Source organism: Pteropus alecto, unplaced genomic scaffold, assembly GCF_000325575.1.
Source record: "Pteropus alecto unplaced genomic scaffold, ASM32557v1 scaffold45, whole genome shotgun sequence".
In the NCBI taxonomy this organism is placed as follows: domain Eukaryota; kingdom Metazoa; phylum Chordata; class Mammalia; order Chiroptera; family Pteropodidae; genus Pteropus; species Pteropus alecto.
Window position 1 is genome coordinate 31,840,552 of NW_006442491.1, and position 16,192 is coordinate 31,856,743.

The following is a 16,192-nucleotide window of genomic DNA, read 5'->3' on the forward strand; positions in this document are numbered from 1 at the left end:
CCCACATTCCCCTTTGGGGTCTCCTCAGGCTCTCATCCCGCTCCCCCTCCTCTTTCACTGGCCCCTGAGTATTGGGTTCCTCAGGACTCCGCCACACTCCCTCTGTTCCTGTTCTCCCACAAGCTCACCCGTCCTGTGGCCTCGCTTCCATTTGGTTCCCCTACTCCCAAAGCTGTTCCCTCTGACCCAGACCTCTTCTCTGAGATCCAGACCCCTGTGTCTGAGTCCTCCTTGGATGTCGTGGGACATTGCGATCTCATTGTCTAAGAATGAACTCACCTTCCTGCCCAACCTGCTTTGCCAGCATCCCCCTTCCACAGAAAACAGTAATGTGTATATATAACAGGTGTGGCTAACTCTTACTGTTTGCTCTCTGCACACGCTGTTCTGAGCCAAGGCATTTCATCCCTGAGCCACCGACATGGCAGGCCCTGTTTCTAATCCCTTGTGACAGGTTGAGCAGTTGAGTCATTCATCCCAGCCTGGGAGGCCCGTCGGAAAGCAGGGGCCAGGAGCTGAACCCAGGGCCAGACTGCAGAGCCCATGCCCAGACCATTGCATGGCACAGCCTCCTAGGACACCCCACCCACTGAAGACCCGGGCATCCTGTCAGCCCTGCTTTTCCCCGGTCACCCCACCTCCCTGTGAACTGTTGCTGCTGCTCCCTGTCTCTCTTAATTCTGTCCCTTACCCTCCTCCCCACCGTGTCCTCCCCACCGTGTCCCCATCTGGGGTCTGGACCGCTGCAGCAGTCGGACCCCCATCATGCCGTGAGGTTTCTACCTCCGAGCCGGGGTCAGATCCTGTCGCCGTATGCCTGGCCCTGCACTTTCTTCTTCTGGCGCTTACCACTTCACAAGTCCTCCTCCTTCAGTGTCTCCGCCCTACTCCCCAAAAGCACCATGAGGGCAGGACCAGACCACCTGTCCCCACTATGTAAAGCAGGCAAGCAGGAAGCTCCTTAGAAAGAAAGCGCTGTTTCCAACGTACTGTGTGCCCCTCAGTCCAAACAGCAGCCTCACAAGGGGCCCAAACAGTAGGTAAGGAAGAGGCCGGGATGCAGCCCCCAGCGGGCTCTGGCCACCACCAGGACCTCCGATCCTGTCGGTGCTGCCAGGAGCTGCATGGGGCGGGGGGAGGGGGGCAGGTTGCATTCTTTGATGTCGCCTGTAAAGCTGTGTGGCCCTGTGAGGACACTTCATTCTCTCAGTCCCAGTTCCTCATCCGTACACTGTGGAGAATAGTAGGATCCGCCTTGCAGGGCGTCCTGTGCAGAGCAAGTGGGTCGTGCACACAGAACCCTCGGCCCAGGGCCTGGCTCACACGCAGGGAGGGCTCGGTCTGCGCTAGCTGTCGTATTTCTGAAATGTGCGTGTCAGGCTTGATCACACACACACACGCACGTGCACGCACACAGTGCTTCATAGCCCAGACGGGTCACCTCATTTGACCTGCTCAGCCACCCTGTAAAGTGACAGTGGAGGTGAGCCTCTCCGTGGCCTGCTTTTCTCTATCCCAGGGCCCCACAGGAGGAGCTCGTACTCTCTAGTGGGGTCTGTGAGATGGTTCAACTGGCCATGATGCCAGGCCGTCCCCAGGTCCCCAGAGAACCGGGTCACTGATGCCACCGCCTCCCCCCTCCTTCGATAGCTCCTCTTACTCCCCTCGCTGTCCACCCAGGCCTGCGGGGCGCCATCCCCTACGCCCTGAGCCTGCACCTGGACCTGGAGCCCATGGAGAAGCGGCAGCTCATTGGCACCACCACGATCGTCATCGTGCTGTTCACCATCCTGCTGCTGGGCGGCAGCACCATGCCCCTCATCCGCCTCGTGGACATCGAGGACGCCAAGGTGCACCGCCGGAACAAGAAGGACGTCAACCTCAGCAAGACGGAGAAGATGGTTAGTGCCATGGGCCCGGGCGGGGCCGAGGGCTGGTCCCTGCTGACCGCCTGGAGATGGCCCTGGGGTGTAGGCCCAGCTGACTCCCCTAGGAGAACAGCAAACGCTGCGTTCCAATCCGGTTGGCCGAGCCTGCAGGGCCCGCAGCCGGGCTGAGTAGATCCAGTGAACTCGAGACCCACCGGACATGCAGACCTGCCCTGCCAGTGCGGTCACTCTCTTCATTCCTCTCTGGTTCCTGCTGGGATTGTGGCCTGTGTCTCTCTCCCTCCCTTCCATCCCCTCCCTGGCACTGACCTGCCCAGAACTGCAGGCAAAAAATGACATGTTTTTGATAATGTTCAGTTTGCTGATAATGAGAGCTCAGTCTGGAGCCGAAGTTCCCAGTCCTCTCAGCACAGTACAATCTCCTGGAAGCCCCGTCTGACTTTTTCACAATTCCGACTTCCTCCTGGGTATCCTTTGTGTCTTTACAAACCTTCCCGCCTCCCCGAAGACTCCTAGGAAGCCCTTTGCTGCCCACAGACGCACTGCGCTGACTTGAAAGTGCAGCTGGGGTTGGGGACACTGGAGTCCAGGGCTGAAGGGCTGCCAGGGAGGCTGGGAGGTGTGGGGCTTCCAAGAAGATGCCAGCAGATGACCCTCCCGCTGCCTCCCTTCCCCCACAGGGCCACACGGTGGAGTCCGAGCACCTGTCCGAGCTCACGGAGGAGGAGTACGAAGCCCACTACATCAGGCGGCAGGACCTCAAAGGCTTCCTGTGGCTGGACGCCAAGTACCTGAACCCCTTCTTCACACGACGGCTGACTCAGGAGGTGGGACATAGGCCAGTGCCATGTGGCCAGGGGTCCATTGCCTTTCTACTTCAGGGCAGTGGCAGTGGCCGGGAAAGGTCCACGTGCTATGTTGGGGAGGGACAGCCAGGCCGCCTCCGCTTGGCTCGCTCCTTCCCAGGCCCACGGGCTGGATGTGCTGTGGATCTCAGCGTCTGCTGTTTTTCCTTTGCTGCCAGATTTAGAGCTAGTTTAATAATAGACTTGTTAACACAGTTTGCTTTTCCTGGATGATAGACTCAGGACATTGATCAGCTCCTGAATCTGAGCTGAGGAATTTCAGACATGCCAGGGCCTCAGGCAAGGGCCCAAGGCTCAAGGTCTCGTTCCATCCCTCCGGGCACTGCTGGCCTCTCGGTGACAGTGCATGCGCAGTTTCATGGGGTCCAGCTTGGGCTCACTTTGTTGAAACGGTCAGCGTGCCCCCTGTAGGCCTTTGGGGTGGGGGTGGGGGGCCTTCTGCTGCTGCCCTCCTTGGTTCCTGCCCTGTGTCCCCCCCTTCGGCAGTCACCGTGCTGCCTCAGTCGGGGCTCTTACTATGAGCCAGACGCTGCATCACATCTTCCATGATTGCTTCGGTTCATTCTTCTCCCAACGTGCAGCGGATGCAGCTGTTATCTCTGACAGCTGGGCGGCTGAGGCCCAGAAAGGCAAAGTAGCCCCCTGAGGACACACAGCCAGTGGGAGGCAAAGCTGGGAGTAGAGCCTGAGTATGTCTGATTCCAGAGCCACATTTTTTAACATCAAGCCATCCTGCCTCCTACTCCTGTTTCTGAGTGACACCTCCTGTTACCTCCACCCCCACAAAGAAGAATCCCAGGGAGTCAGTCAGTTAACACTTTGAAATTGTCAGTTAACACTTTGAAATTGCCTGTGGCCATGTGGCCTGGCTCCCATCCCCTCCACTAGGTGCAGAGCAGCTCCCCTCCCTTCCTTGACCCTGACCCTGACCCTGACCCTAACCCTGACCCACTGACAGGGCTTGGTTGTGTCCTTGCTCCAGGACCTCCACCACGGGCGCATCCAGATGAAAACCCTCACCAACAAGTGGTATGAGGAGGTGCGCCAAGGCCCCTCTGGCTCTGAGGACGACGAGCAGGAGCTGCTGTGACTGGGCAGGGTGCTGCTGGGCCAGCGGGGCTGCCGCGCTGCCCTCGGCCTCCCCCGGGCTCCCAGGACGGACACCCAGCAAGGACCCCGGGAGGTGCATGCGTTTGGCCGCCTCTTCAGGGAAGATGAAAGCAGGGTGAAGCCAAGGCCTTCGGAGCCAGCTGGCTTCTTCTGAAACGTGTCATCTCCCCACTCCTCACTGAGCCGGGCCTCTGCTCACGGTGGCTCCCTGCAGATTGGAGGGGCCACCTGTCCAGGTAAATGTTTCCTTTTGCTTCTGCAGCCAAGGCAAACAGTCATCTGTCCAGCCGAGGTGCCTGAGAGGAGAAAACCTGCTGCTGTGACTGGGCGTCCTCGGGGGAGCTCTGGTTTGCAGTCTCCGCCATTCCCAGCCACTGTCTTCATCGCGACCCCTGAAGGGGCTGGGCGTCCGCAGGAGCCAGCTGCCGTTTTCCTTATCGTCAAGGTGCCTCGGGTCTCAGCAGCAGCAATTGTGACCCAAGTGGCAGGCCCGGGAATCTTGAAAACCTTACACTCCCCTCTGTGACATTGCTTGCACACCCTGAGAAAAACTGGGTGAACTTTTTCTTCTTTACCTCTGATTTGGCACCTCACAGGCTGTCTCCCCGTGTGGCGGGCAGCCACTGCCTTCTCTGGGAATACTGTGAATGTTTACACTGGGACTGACACGCGGGCACAGGCCCTTTTCTCAAGCCCCATGGGAAGCCACATCCCTGGGTTTTTTGGGGGTGAGTGAACCTATTCTGTGGGCTCAGAGCGCCCTCTGGAGGGAAAAGCTAGAGGTACAGGGCTTACGCGGGCCAGCAACTGCTGTTTCTGAATTCAGTTTAAATTCACACACTTTTTAACAAAGTGGTGAGAGCCTCGCAGTCGCCTCCCTGACCGTGATTCCCCACTCGGTGTCCTTGTTCGTCCAGAGGCCCTTTTCCTGGGCTCTAGAGGGTCTGCCCGCCATTTACCTGCTCCACCCTCACTGCTCATCAGCGTTTCCTCTTTCTCAGTTCTCTACCATTTTGGGTCCCATTTGTCCCCCATGCCAGGGTCCCAGCTCGCCCAGCACTAGGGCAGGGAGCCAGAGCCTGCCACCCCTCCCCAGGACTCCAGTGGCCTGGAGCCAGACGCATCTGATCCTTACCTGCAGTACCCGAGCAGCCACTGGGACCCCACGGCCCCATCACACAGTGATCGCACAGCCACTGGGACCCCATGGCCCCGTCACACAGTGATCGCGCAGCCACTGGGACCGCACAGCCCCGTCACACAGTGATCACGCAGCCACTGGGACCCCTCGGCCCCGTCACACAGTGACCGCGCAGCCACTGGGACCCCTCGGCCCTGTCACACAGTGATCGCGCTCTCTCTTACAGTGCGTTCTTCCTCCCCTGCCTTCCTCCCTCCCCCACACACCAGCGCCCCGGCCATCCTGGGTGAGGAGCTACCAATCATGTCCAGATGAAACGGAGTTACTGACGCTCACATCCACGCACACCTGACCTTTGATAAGCCTCACACCTGCTTCTCTTTGTCCATCTGCAGTCTGTTGGTGATTCTCACATGTGGCTCAGGGTCCCCGCTGGAGCTGGGACTTGGCACTCTCTGGGTGGTTTAATTCATCACGTGCATGTCCTTGGTTCTCTGTGAGGACCCACTGGGCCACCAGGGACCCTAGGCTGGCAGCAAGCATGAGTCTGTCTCTTCTGCCTCAGGCAGCATGGCTCTGGACGTCAGGAAGGACTGACCTGGGGACCCTCCGGGACTGCGAGGCCAGACCCCTGTCCTAGCCCTTTCCCTTTCCCCAGAAGTGTAAGTGTGAGGCCAGTCGGGCAGGAAGCCCTGGTTTCCTTTTCATGCATGAAAAGTAAATTTGTACTTGATAGTGCTGAAAATACGATCTTTTCCTTTTTGTACTCTCCCACCTTAACCTCCGAATTTGAACCGAACAGGACTCTTTTGCTCCACTTGCTATCCCCGCCGGAGGAGTGATGCGTGCATAGTCCTGGTCTCTCGTTTCCTGTTTCCCTTCAGTGGAAAAGTAAGAGAAGAGGCCAAAGAGGGAGAGGCTCTGCCCACACGAGGTGGGGAGGGGCGGCGATCTGAGACCAGATTGTTTCATTCCCCAACTCACAAATAATTTACTTTCTCCCCTAAAATTCAGGGTCTGATCTCAGAGGTGGAAGTTGCATTGCAAACTCAATGGCTTGCCAGAAAAGAAAAAATTTTTGTGTGTGTGTGTGAGTTCATAGAATAAATAATGAAACCAGGATCCTCTTGATTCAGGCTGCCCCTGTTAGTAGGGAAGCACATGGCGGGCTTAGCTGAAGGTCCCCAAGGCTTGGCTGTGGGGAGAGGGGACACGTTTCCTGGCAGATAACGGCACCACCTAGACCTCGCGAGCCTCTTCTGCCCCCTGCTGGCTGAGTGAGGGTTTGGCCTGGGAGAGCGTTCCCACAGAATCGAGGGTGCGTAACCCACGTTCCTCAGCAGTCTGGCAGTCTGTCTGGTCACTTCTGGCAGTCTGTCTGGTCACTTTTGGAACAGGCGGAAGCCCATGGAGATTTTTCTGGTGGATTTTTTCAAATGTATTTGCCTGAGAATCAAAACTGCTGCTGTCTACCTATAGCATACCTAATCTATTATTTAGAACAATAAATGCCTAGATTTTAAAAATCCAGCGTAACTATAACTTCTCACATATTTATTTTCTTTTAGGCCATGGGACAGGAGAGCTGTAGCATGTAGAGAAGGTGACACTATTTAGAGTGAGGTGAAGTCTGGGAAGTCGGTGTGTGCCTTTGGGGAAGCTGGCCTGTTAGCCAGTGAACTCAGAAGCCATGGCTGTCTTGGGGAGCCATGCGGCAGCAAGCCCCACACCCTGAGACGACTCCTGTAGCCCCACACAGCAGCTCTACGATTGTGAACTTCTTAGAATAAATCCCATGCTTTCTGCAGCCCTGTCATTGTAGGACCCCTAGGAACAAACCATACCCTGAGGCTTGGGGTATGAGGCCTTACAGGGGAAGAAGCTCACTTTCCCTAGGTCCGCAGAGATCAAGTTTGGACTGCCCTGGGCCCAGGCCAGGCAGAAGGTGGCTCAGTTCCACAGTCTGGCATTCAGACACTCAGCCCAGGAGCAGAACCGAAACCCTCCCACTCCCAGGCCAGCCTCTTCGCAGTGCGAATGCTGGTCGGGTCCTGGCTGTTGTGAGGCCAAGGGGCAGGGCCTAGCCCAGGACTCAGGCAACCCGAGTCATCCCGGGGGAGGCACTGATGTGCCTGCGGATTCCTTCGTGTGCGGTGGAAGGTGGCAGATTGGTGAGTGAGGATCTTCTCTCCTTAAAACTCACGCCATCAGCAAGACTTAGCCTCGTGAGGTCTCAGTTCCACATTCCCACGGGGGCCCACACATTTGGCATAGTCCTCAATGAGGTGGCCACAGCCTGGGTCTCATTTCTGCTTGGGGGGAGGCAAAGCGGGGGGAGGGCGGTGGCCAGCTTCTCCTTGGCCAAGTCATGGCAGCAAAGATGCAGGCATGGCCTGGGGTGGGTCTGGTCCTAGAACTGGTCCCTGATTCAGATGTGAAGAGGAATCTCTCAGCAGCAATGATGTGCCGTTGATTAGAACTTTAAATGCAAAAAAAGAGAAGAGGTCCCCTTGCTCCTTCCCCATTCCCCCCAGAGAGCAGTCATGTGTCTCTCCTGCTGGTTGGTGAGTAGGAAACCAAATCTGAAACGTTCCTGATACAGCAGCCAGAATCACTAAGTCTTCTACCAGGAACCCGGTCTCCAACGCCCCAGGCCATATGTTTTAAATGAAAACACCACAGAGTAAAGGCTTAGAGGGAATGCAGTAGCCACACTCCTTCCATTTAGGCCCCTGCCATTTCTCACACAAATGGAGTTAGATATTCAGGGTCTACCACTGTCACTGTCACGTGACAGAAAAAAGGACGACTTTCTAATTTAACCTGGTCCACCTTTGTCCTCCCAGGCTGCTCTGCATCAGCTGCCTGATGTCCAGGTAAGAGCATCCTTGAGGGCCCTGTGGCCCGTGACTGGATGGGGATTTGTGGGTCACCCGTGGGCCTGTCAGCCTCGTGGAAGAGCCAGGGAAGGGCCCGTTAGCCTGTCCCTGGTGCTGGCTTCTCACAGCCCCAGCCCCGCTCGGAGGAACCGCGAGGGCACACAAGGAGGGCACGTGGCCGGGGCGGTCTCCTTACTCGCTGGACGCTGTGAGGTTTGTCACTTAACAGATTTAACGTTTACTCCTAACAGCTCCTGCAAGCTCGATGTGTTCTCAGGGTGAATCAGAACCTTGTATTCTGTTAAGCAATTTTCTTTGCAAAATGAAGGATTTTTTTTTTTTTTTAAGTACTGCTTTTTGATTTGTTTTGAGAGCCATTGGGACAGTCAGACTTATTCTTTCTGTTCTCTTCCCGATAAGCTGTGAGAAGCATTTGTTAGGGCCCGGTTCCTCAGAAAGGATTTGCTGTTCTTCTTGATGGGGCTTTGGACTGTGGAGGGGAAGATGGGTCAGAGGGGGGAACTATGGGGCTTTAGCATCAGCCTGGTCCTGGGGACAGAAGGGACCAGGAGCCCTCTGGGTACATAGGCAGCTTTCAGATGATGCCCTAATGCAAATGGGGAGGAAATAGGTCTTTGCTTACTGAAATGTAGTTAATTTATGTTGTGGCCAAATGAGCTGCACACTCCCACCTGCTGGTGGGAGGGCCAGCTGGTTCAGACTTTTTGGAGGCTACCTTGGAGACACCTGTCAAAAGCCTGGAAATGTCCCGTGTTTTGACACAGCAACTCCCCTCAACAAATGTGCACAAAAATTTGGCTCCAAGAATAGTCACCTTGACAATATCTGTAATGAGGAAAAATTGAAAATAAACTCTTTGCCCATCAGTGAGGGATTGGTGGGAAAAATGATAGAATATTTACCAGCAATTAAAGATTTAATGGTGTGGGGATGTTTTACAGTGTATTAGGTCAGCATCTTGCCACCTTTTAAGGAGAGAATAAAATTCTCTAATATTTGAAATTTCAAAATGACTAAAAATGAATCAAAGGAGAAATCTTACATTTTTTAAAATTCAGATACCACTCGTCAAACACCCACTAATCCCTAATGTGGCGGACCTGTAGGTTGCCCCCCGACCACCATCTCCACCCTGTGCCCTGTTGTCTTTGCTGAGAGAACCCATTTTTCTCATGTGAAGCGGGGGAGCATTTGCACCAAGGGGAAACTAGACCCATCCCCAGTGCAAGCTGGTCCCGGTCCTTCCACTCCCATCGCCCGAGTGGCTGAGGAATGGGCCTTTGACCCAGTGCCGTCTGGACAATGAAGCAACATCTTAGGGGAATTTTTAGAACTCTTTCCTCACTCCCAAAAAAGATTCAAGGAGGAAAAGCACCCTCTTCCCACCGTCTGGCCTTTGCCTCCCGTTCTGTGAGGATGTGATATCTGAACCTGCCACAGCCACTTTGAGTCGATGAGGGAAGACCTCGCGGACACCCTGAGGGTGGCAGAGCAGAGGGCCTGTCTTTAATGACACAGCTGGACCCATGAATTAACTAGTCCTGGAACTGACCTCCCTCTGATCTCACTGTGTGAGACAATACACGTTCTTACTGTTTATGCCACTTCTGGTTGGGTTTTATTTTACAACAAACATAATCCTGATACAAGCAGATTCCAAAATAATGTGCACAGCATTAGCCTCTAAAAATTAAATTAATGGCATGTTTATATATAGGAAAAAAATCTGGAAGGATAAGTGTCAAGTTTTAACTTTGGTTCTGAGTAGAAGGATTATGGATAACTTAAACAATCTTGTTGTCTGTATAAGTTTTTCTTTCTTTCGTAAAGAACATTTATTCAGTAAGAAGGAAGACACAATGTGCTATCTTCACTTTCCAAAATGTGGTTACAAATGACGCCAGAACTGGAGGGGCAACGCAGTGAACGGAGATCTGATGTGACAGTAAGAGCGCGGGAAGAAGCCTCATCCTCCTCAGGTGAGACTCCGAACTGAAAGAATGAGTTTGAAGCACATCTGGCGATACCCAGTCAAGTCAAAGACGCCTGGCCCCCTTCCGCCCAGCAGCTCCTCCCCTGGGTTTGCTCATGCCCCAGCTGACGAGGGTGGCACACTCCTGACTGAGGGCCAGCCCAGCCCGCCTCCTGCTGTGCTATCAGAGAGCTAAGAATGGTTTTTAACAGTTTCAAATGGTTGGGGAAAAAAAAAAAATTCAAAAGAAGAATACTATTTCATGACATGTGAAAACGATATGAAATTCAAATTTCAATGTCCATAAATAAAGTTGTGAATTTTTAAATTAAAAAAATCATGGAAATTTGTTTTCTCTCTTGTTATATAAGTAGCTACTTTTTTTTTTTTTCTTTTGCCTCTTGGCTCCCATAGCCAAAACTATTCACTGTCTGACCATTTACAAAAAAAAGTTTACCCACCCCTGGCCTGCCCTAGAGAAATTCTCACCCACTCATGCACCTTGTAAGAGACACCTACAAGAATATTTGTAATAGCAAGATGTTGGAAACAAGCTAAATGATTGTCACGAGGAGAATGGATAAACCGCGGCACAGTAATACAGTGGAATACGATACAGCAGTGAGAATGGAAGGATGAATGAATGAATGAAACTAGAACGCACATGTCAATGGGATAAATGTCAGAATGCTGAGGGAAGCGGGAAGAGCAAGCCGCAGAAGAATACAGCATAGGAAGTACACGTAAAACCATGCACATAGTGGTGCTTCGGGACGCAGACGGGAGCGGTGAAAATGTGAAGATTGGGAAGGTCAGCGCCAGGACCCGGGCCCTCCAGGGGAGGGGAGGAAAGGTGAGGAGCTGCATTTGGACCACATTTCACCCACCCTGGCTTCACCCGTATCCCTGATGTTTCATTCCCTAACAGAGCTGAGGGCAACCAGGAGTTCCTCGTATCTGCAAACTTGCAAACGCTCTTCACGCTCCCTGAGCCTCGGTCCTTCTCCCTGGCTCCGTGGTGAACAACTGAGATGCTCTCGAGGACCACCCCAGGCCCATGACACCCTCGTATCCTCAGGATTAGCTTTAGTCATGGGTGACAAAATCAAAACGGGTCGTGGCTTCCCTGGAGTCCTTGAGATCCAGGACTCTTAGTGTGGGGAAAAAAGGACAAGCAAGGTTCAATGAACATTCTGCGGCCCTGAATTAACAGTGTTAAGTAGAAGCATGAACTTGTGATGTATGCTGTCTTTCCTAAAAATGCCCATCTGTTCCTCTGCCCACTGAAGACACCTAAAACCTGTTAGCAACCCAGTGGCAGTGACACCCTGAGTGCTCAGACTGGGCTCTCTAAATGTCATTTCACATTGAAAGGACCCAGGACTCTGGATAAACATTTGACTCTGGGACTTGGGCAGGACGTGTACGAGATGAACCCGGAGCACCTTGTCGTACCAGAGAGCGAGGAAGCAAAGATTTCAGGGTCAGAAGGACTGAGGAGCCAGCCTGAAGGGGTGCCTACTGGCCAAAGGTGGGAACTGGAACATCAACAACGATAATAATGCAACGGACCGAAACGCTTAAAATATACTGAAATCAATGAGTTCATAATGATACTTTAAAAAAATGAGTCATTCTTTGGGGGATTCTAAGGTATTGACTCATTATTCTAAGTAAAAACAAAAGGAAAGACCTAAGCGTTTATCCCACCTTTCTTATACCACTGGTAGTCAAATAGTAGATGAGAGGAGTTTCTTTCTCCTTAACTTAAAAAAAAAAATCATAGATCTATAGGAAGTTGCAAAAAATAGTACGGAAAGGTCCTCCATCCCCTGTACCGTTTCCCCCCACAGTGCTAACACCTTGCATAACTACAGAACAACATGGCAACCAGGAAACTGACGTGTAAGTGCAATCCACAGCCTCTGGTCTGGTCATCAGGTTTGCATGCTCTCCTGTGTGCATGTCTGTGTTTAGTTCTATGCAATTTCATCACGTGTAAATTCACACCACCACAGGGAAGTCTCTTTTTATAAAAGTATTCTAGTTGCCAAAGAAGGAACACTAGAATTAGAATATCTCCATTTTGCAACCTACAGTGAGATAATGGATCTAAGTACTACTAAGTAACAGCCGTAACGGCTATTAATATCTCAAAAGGAGAGAACACGATATCATGCGCCTCCTGATGAAAGAATACAACATCCATGAAGTATTCTTACCAAAAAGAGCAAACCCAAATCTGAGAAAGCCTCAAAAGTCGACTACTGTGTGATTCACCACGATAACAGAATGAAGGACAAAAGCCACATACATGATCATCTCAATCGATGCAGAAAAAGCATTTGGCAAAATTCAACATACTTTCATGATGAAAACACTCAACGAGCTAGGAATAAAAGGAAATGATCTCAACATAATAAAAGCCACATGTGAAAATATATGCGCCACTGCTAACGTCGTGCTCACTGTCCCTAAGATCAGGCACAAGGCAAGGATGTCCACTCTCGCCACTTCTTTTCCACAGAGTATTAGAAGTCCTAGCCAGAGCAGTTAGGCAAGAAAAAGGAAGAAAAGGTATCCAAACTGGAAAGAAAAAAGTAAAGTTATATCTGTTCTCAGATGATATGATATTATACATTGAAAACCCTAAAGATTCCACACACAAAAAAGACTTGTTAGAACCAGTAAGTGAAGTCAGCCAAGCTGTGGGATACAAAATGACACAAATATCAATTGCTTTCTATACATGAACAAGGAACAATCTAAAAGAAAATTACAAAAACAATTCCATTTACAATAGCATCAAAAAGAATAAAATACTAAGGGATAAACCATAAAGAAGGTGAAAGACATAAACAGAAAACTGCAAAAAATTGCTGAAAGAAATTAAAGGAGACAAAGACATCCCATGTTCATGGGTTGGAAGACCTAATATTGTTAAAATGTCCGAACTACCCAAAGCAATCTACTGATTCAATGCAATCCCTATGAAAATCCCAATAGCATTTTTGCAGGATAGAAAAAAATATCCTAAAATTTACATAGGATCTCAAGGGACCCTGAATGACCAAAACAATTTTGAAAAAGAAGAAAATGTCTGAGGCCTCACACTTCCTGATTTCAAAACACATTACATACAAAGTGACAAAGATAATAATGTGTACAAAAGAGTGTGGCATCAGCGTTAAGGACAGCCATCCAGACCAACTGAACACAACAGGGAGCCCGGAAATAAGCCCTAGCACGTGTGGTCAAAGGATCTCGACAGGGTGCCAAGAATGGGGAAAGGACAATCTCAACAAATGGCATTGGGACAACTGGATATCCGAATGCAAAAGAATGAATTCAGATCCTTCACACAGTACACAAAACGGAACTCAAAATCGATTAAAGGCCTAAATTTAAGGCCTAAAACTATAAAACTCCTAGAAGAAAACATAGGGAAAAGTTTCATGACATTGGATTTGGCAATAATTCCTTGGATGTGACACTAAAAGCACAGGTAACAGAAGCAAAAATAGATAAATGGGACTACAACAAAACTTACAAAACTTCTGCTCATCGAAGGGATGCCTGCTCTCTGCCACCCAGGCGGCCCCACCCAGACCCCCAGGCCCTGCCTGACATGCCCCCTTCCCCCATCCTCCACCATGCCCTGCCTGCCCCTCTGCCCACCTGCCTCCCTGCCCCACCTGCACCCCTCAGACTCTCCTGCCCCACCTGCCCCCTGCCTCGCCCTGAGAGTTCTCTAGCCAGTTTCCCATCCCTCCACCTGCCTCAGCCTCAGAGTTTCCGTGGTCAGCTAGCTGAAGGCTGCCCCAGAAAGTCCTGAACTGGAGATCATCCAGGCACAGGGACTTCCGGGAAACCAGGCTCTCCCCTGTGATCGAGTTTGTTTCTCGTTGGCACAGGTCTAGACTCACCTGGTTCCACCCGCTCATGCCTTCTCAGTCAGAGTGGGGATTTTGCATTTGCCTTTTCACTTTACACTCACCAGTCGGGACTGCCAGCAAGCCTGGCTAAAGGCAGAGCCACGTGGCCAGGGGAACAGCTGAGACCTGGCCATGGCTACAGCCTGGGTCCTGGTGCCGGTGACCATGGTGCTGGGTTTGACTACAGCAGGCCCTGTCACTGCTCCCAAGCCCACCACAACTAGGAGCGGCTGCCACATCCATCCGTGGGTTCCAATTTCTGTCACCTCATGGAGCCGAAGCCTTCAAAGCCAAGGACACGTTGAAAGAATCGCTCCTACTAAAAAATTAGCTGCAGCTCTCACCTCGTCCCAGAACCAGGAACGTGGGGCAGCTGCAGGTGTGGGAACACTCTGTGGCTTTGCAGGCCAAGCTAGACCATAGCTGACTTGTCCCCAGGAGTCGTCCCGGACTAGCTGCTTTGTCAAGGCTCACTACAAAGCAGGCCCCAGCCCCTGTGGCCACCTCCACCACTGGCTGTGCCAAGTAGTCCCAAGGCTGCCTCGAGGCCTCTGTCACTTTCAGCCTCTTCTGTCTCCTCAGTGAGACCTGAAACGTGTTGCCAGTGGAGACCCGCACATCAGAGAACCTGCACCCACCCCCAAGCCGCCCGGGACCCACACCTTACTTATGCACTAAGCCCCACCGGGCCTTAAGTTATTTCCTCTCATCCCTTATTTACGAAGGTGCAGCCCTGACTCATTATCATAGAAATGTTTATTTTTCTACTCTTGTAAACAGTAAGGAATTGGTAAAAGAACCGGCTACCAATTTTCAGGAGACTGAGTGAACAGAGGAAAATGTTCAACAGCAGGGCTGCAATAAGCAAAACTTGGACTCCAGCACTCTCTAAAGGGCAATCCGGTTTCTTCAGCAAACACATTCCAAAGAAGAAGAGAAAGATGGGGCCCCTACCGTCGTTAGGGACAGTCCATTAGAGTAACGGTGATTTTAAGAGCTACCTACCGATTGCAGTGTAGAGAACTTATCTGAGCCCTGATGCAAACAAACTGTTTTTAAAAGACAGATTTATGAGAAAACTGGACATGAGAACACTGACTGGATATTCGTTGCTATTAAGGAATTATTACAAAAATTCAGATATGATAATAGCATTCATTGCATTTTAAAAGTTGTCATCTTCCAGATTCACGTACTGAGACAGTCACAAATGAAATCAATGTCTGGAATTTTGCTTCTAGGGAATTTAGGAGTGGGGAAGTGGAGGACAGGGAGACAGGAAACCACAAAGACCACAAGTTGGTAATTGCTGAACCACTGAAGCTGTTTTGTATAAAAAAGAAAAAAAAAAGTGGCTTAAGGAAGATAACAGCATCGGGGACCCAGCCCCATCCAGCTACTGCCTCATCCCCTACTTCACTGGGCTTCTGCCTCTGTCTCACATGGCTGCTCCATTCCAGACAGGAAGGAAGAGCTGGGTGGGAAGGACATGTCTCAGAAGCCACGCAAAGCGCTTTTCCATCCCAGGGACCCGACAGTCATATAACGTCTGGGTGCAGGAGAGGCTTGGGGAAGGCACTTTTTATTCTGGATGGCCATGTATCTAAAAATCAGGGCTTCCACTACCAAGGGATAAAGAGGGACTGGATACAGGGGTTCAATTCGCAGTGTCTGCCACAGCGCTCATCCCTCCGAGACTGGAACAGGCGTGTGGGGTGCCACAGATCGGTGCTCGGAGCTGCCAGCAGAGCCAATGCTGTACAGCTGGTGGGCCTGATGATGTTTAAATATGCTTGTCATTTACATATACCAATTAAGCAATCTGCTTGAAGTCTCTGCTCCACTTTGGATGCAGAAGAGTGTCTGGCTTCCTTTGCTCTCCCAGGCTGGGTGCTCATCTCTGGGAAGCTGCTGTTTCTGGCAGCCAAGATGGTAGGTGTCATTGCCTATGCTGTAGCTAAAATCAAACCCAGCACCTGGGTCTTGGTCTGGCCTGAGGCCTGGATATTTGGTCAGCCAGTGCATGATGAAATGGAGAAATCTATCCATCCAGTCTCTTCCCCAGCAACTGAGCCGCCTCCTGGGGCCAATCCAGCAGAGTGGTCAGCATTTTGGGCACAGAGACCCTGCTGGTACTTGAGACCCGGATGTCCCCAAACCACAGCAACTCGTATACCACCCTTAAGCTTTTTGCCATATATTTTGTTTTTGAATCAACCCTCATTTATAAAAACACTTTAAATTAATTTTTAAAGGAATCGCCTATCATTGCTGTCGATAGAAAACATGATGGCCTGCCCTAAAAAACATGTAAGTGAAAACCTAGCTAAGATTCTGCCAAAGACTCCAGGTCTGACCCCTGCTTTCTCTTTGTTCAAG

At 51.3% G+C, this 16,192-nt stretch overlaps 1 protein-coding gene across 1 annotated transcript in view; it reads left to right on the plus strand.

The window, feature by feature from the left end:
• The window catches only part of SLC9A8 (solute carrier family 9 member A8), a 61,853-nt gene extending 53,458 nt beyond the window's left edge, over window positions 1–8,395 (plus strand). Inside the window, exons 14-16 of the mRNA XM_006921904.3 lie at window positions 1,681–1,901; window positions 2,570–2,716; window positions 3,738–8,395. Of these exons, the coding sequence (XP_006921966.1) occupies window positions 1,681–1,901; window positions 2,570–2,716; window positions 3,738–3,845 (476 nt within the window). The 3' untranslated portion in view covers window positions 3,846–8,395. The remainder of the gene's footprint in view (window positions 1–1,680; window positions 1,902–2,569; window positions 2,717–3,737) is intronic.
• The last annotated feature ends 7,797 nt before the right edge of the window (window positions 8,396–16,192 follow it).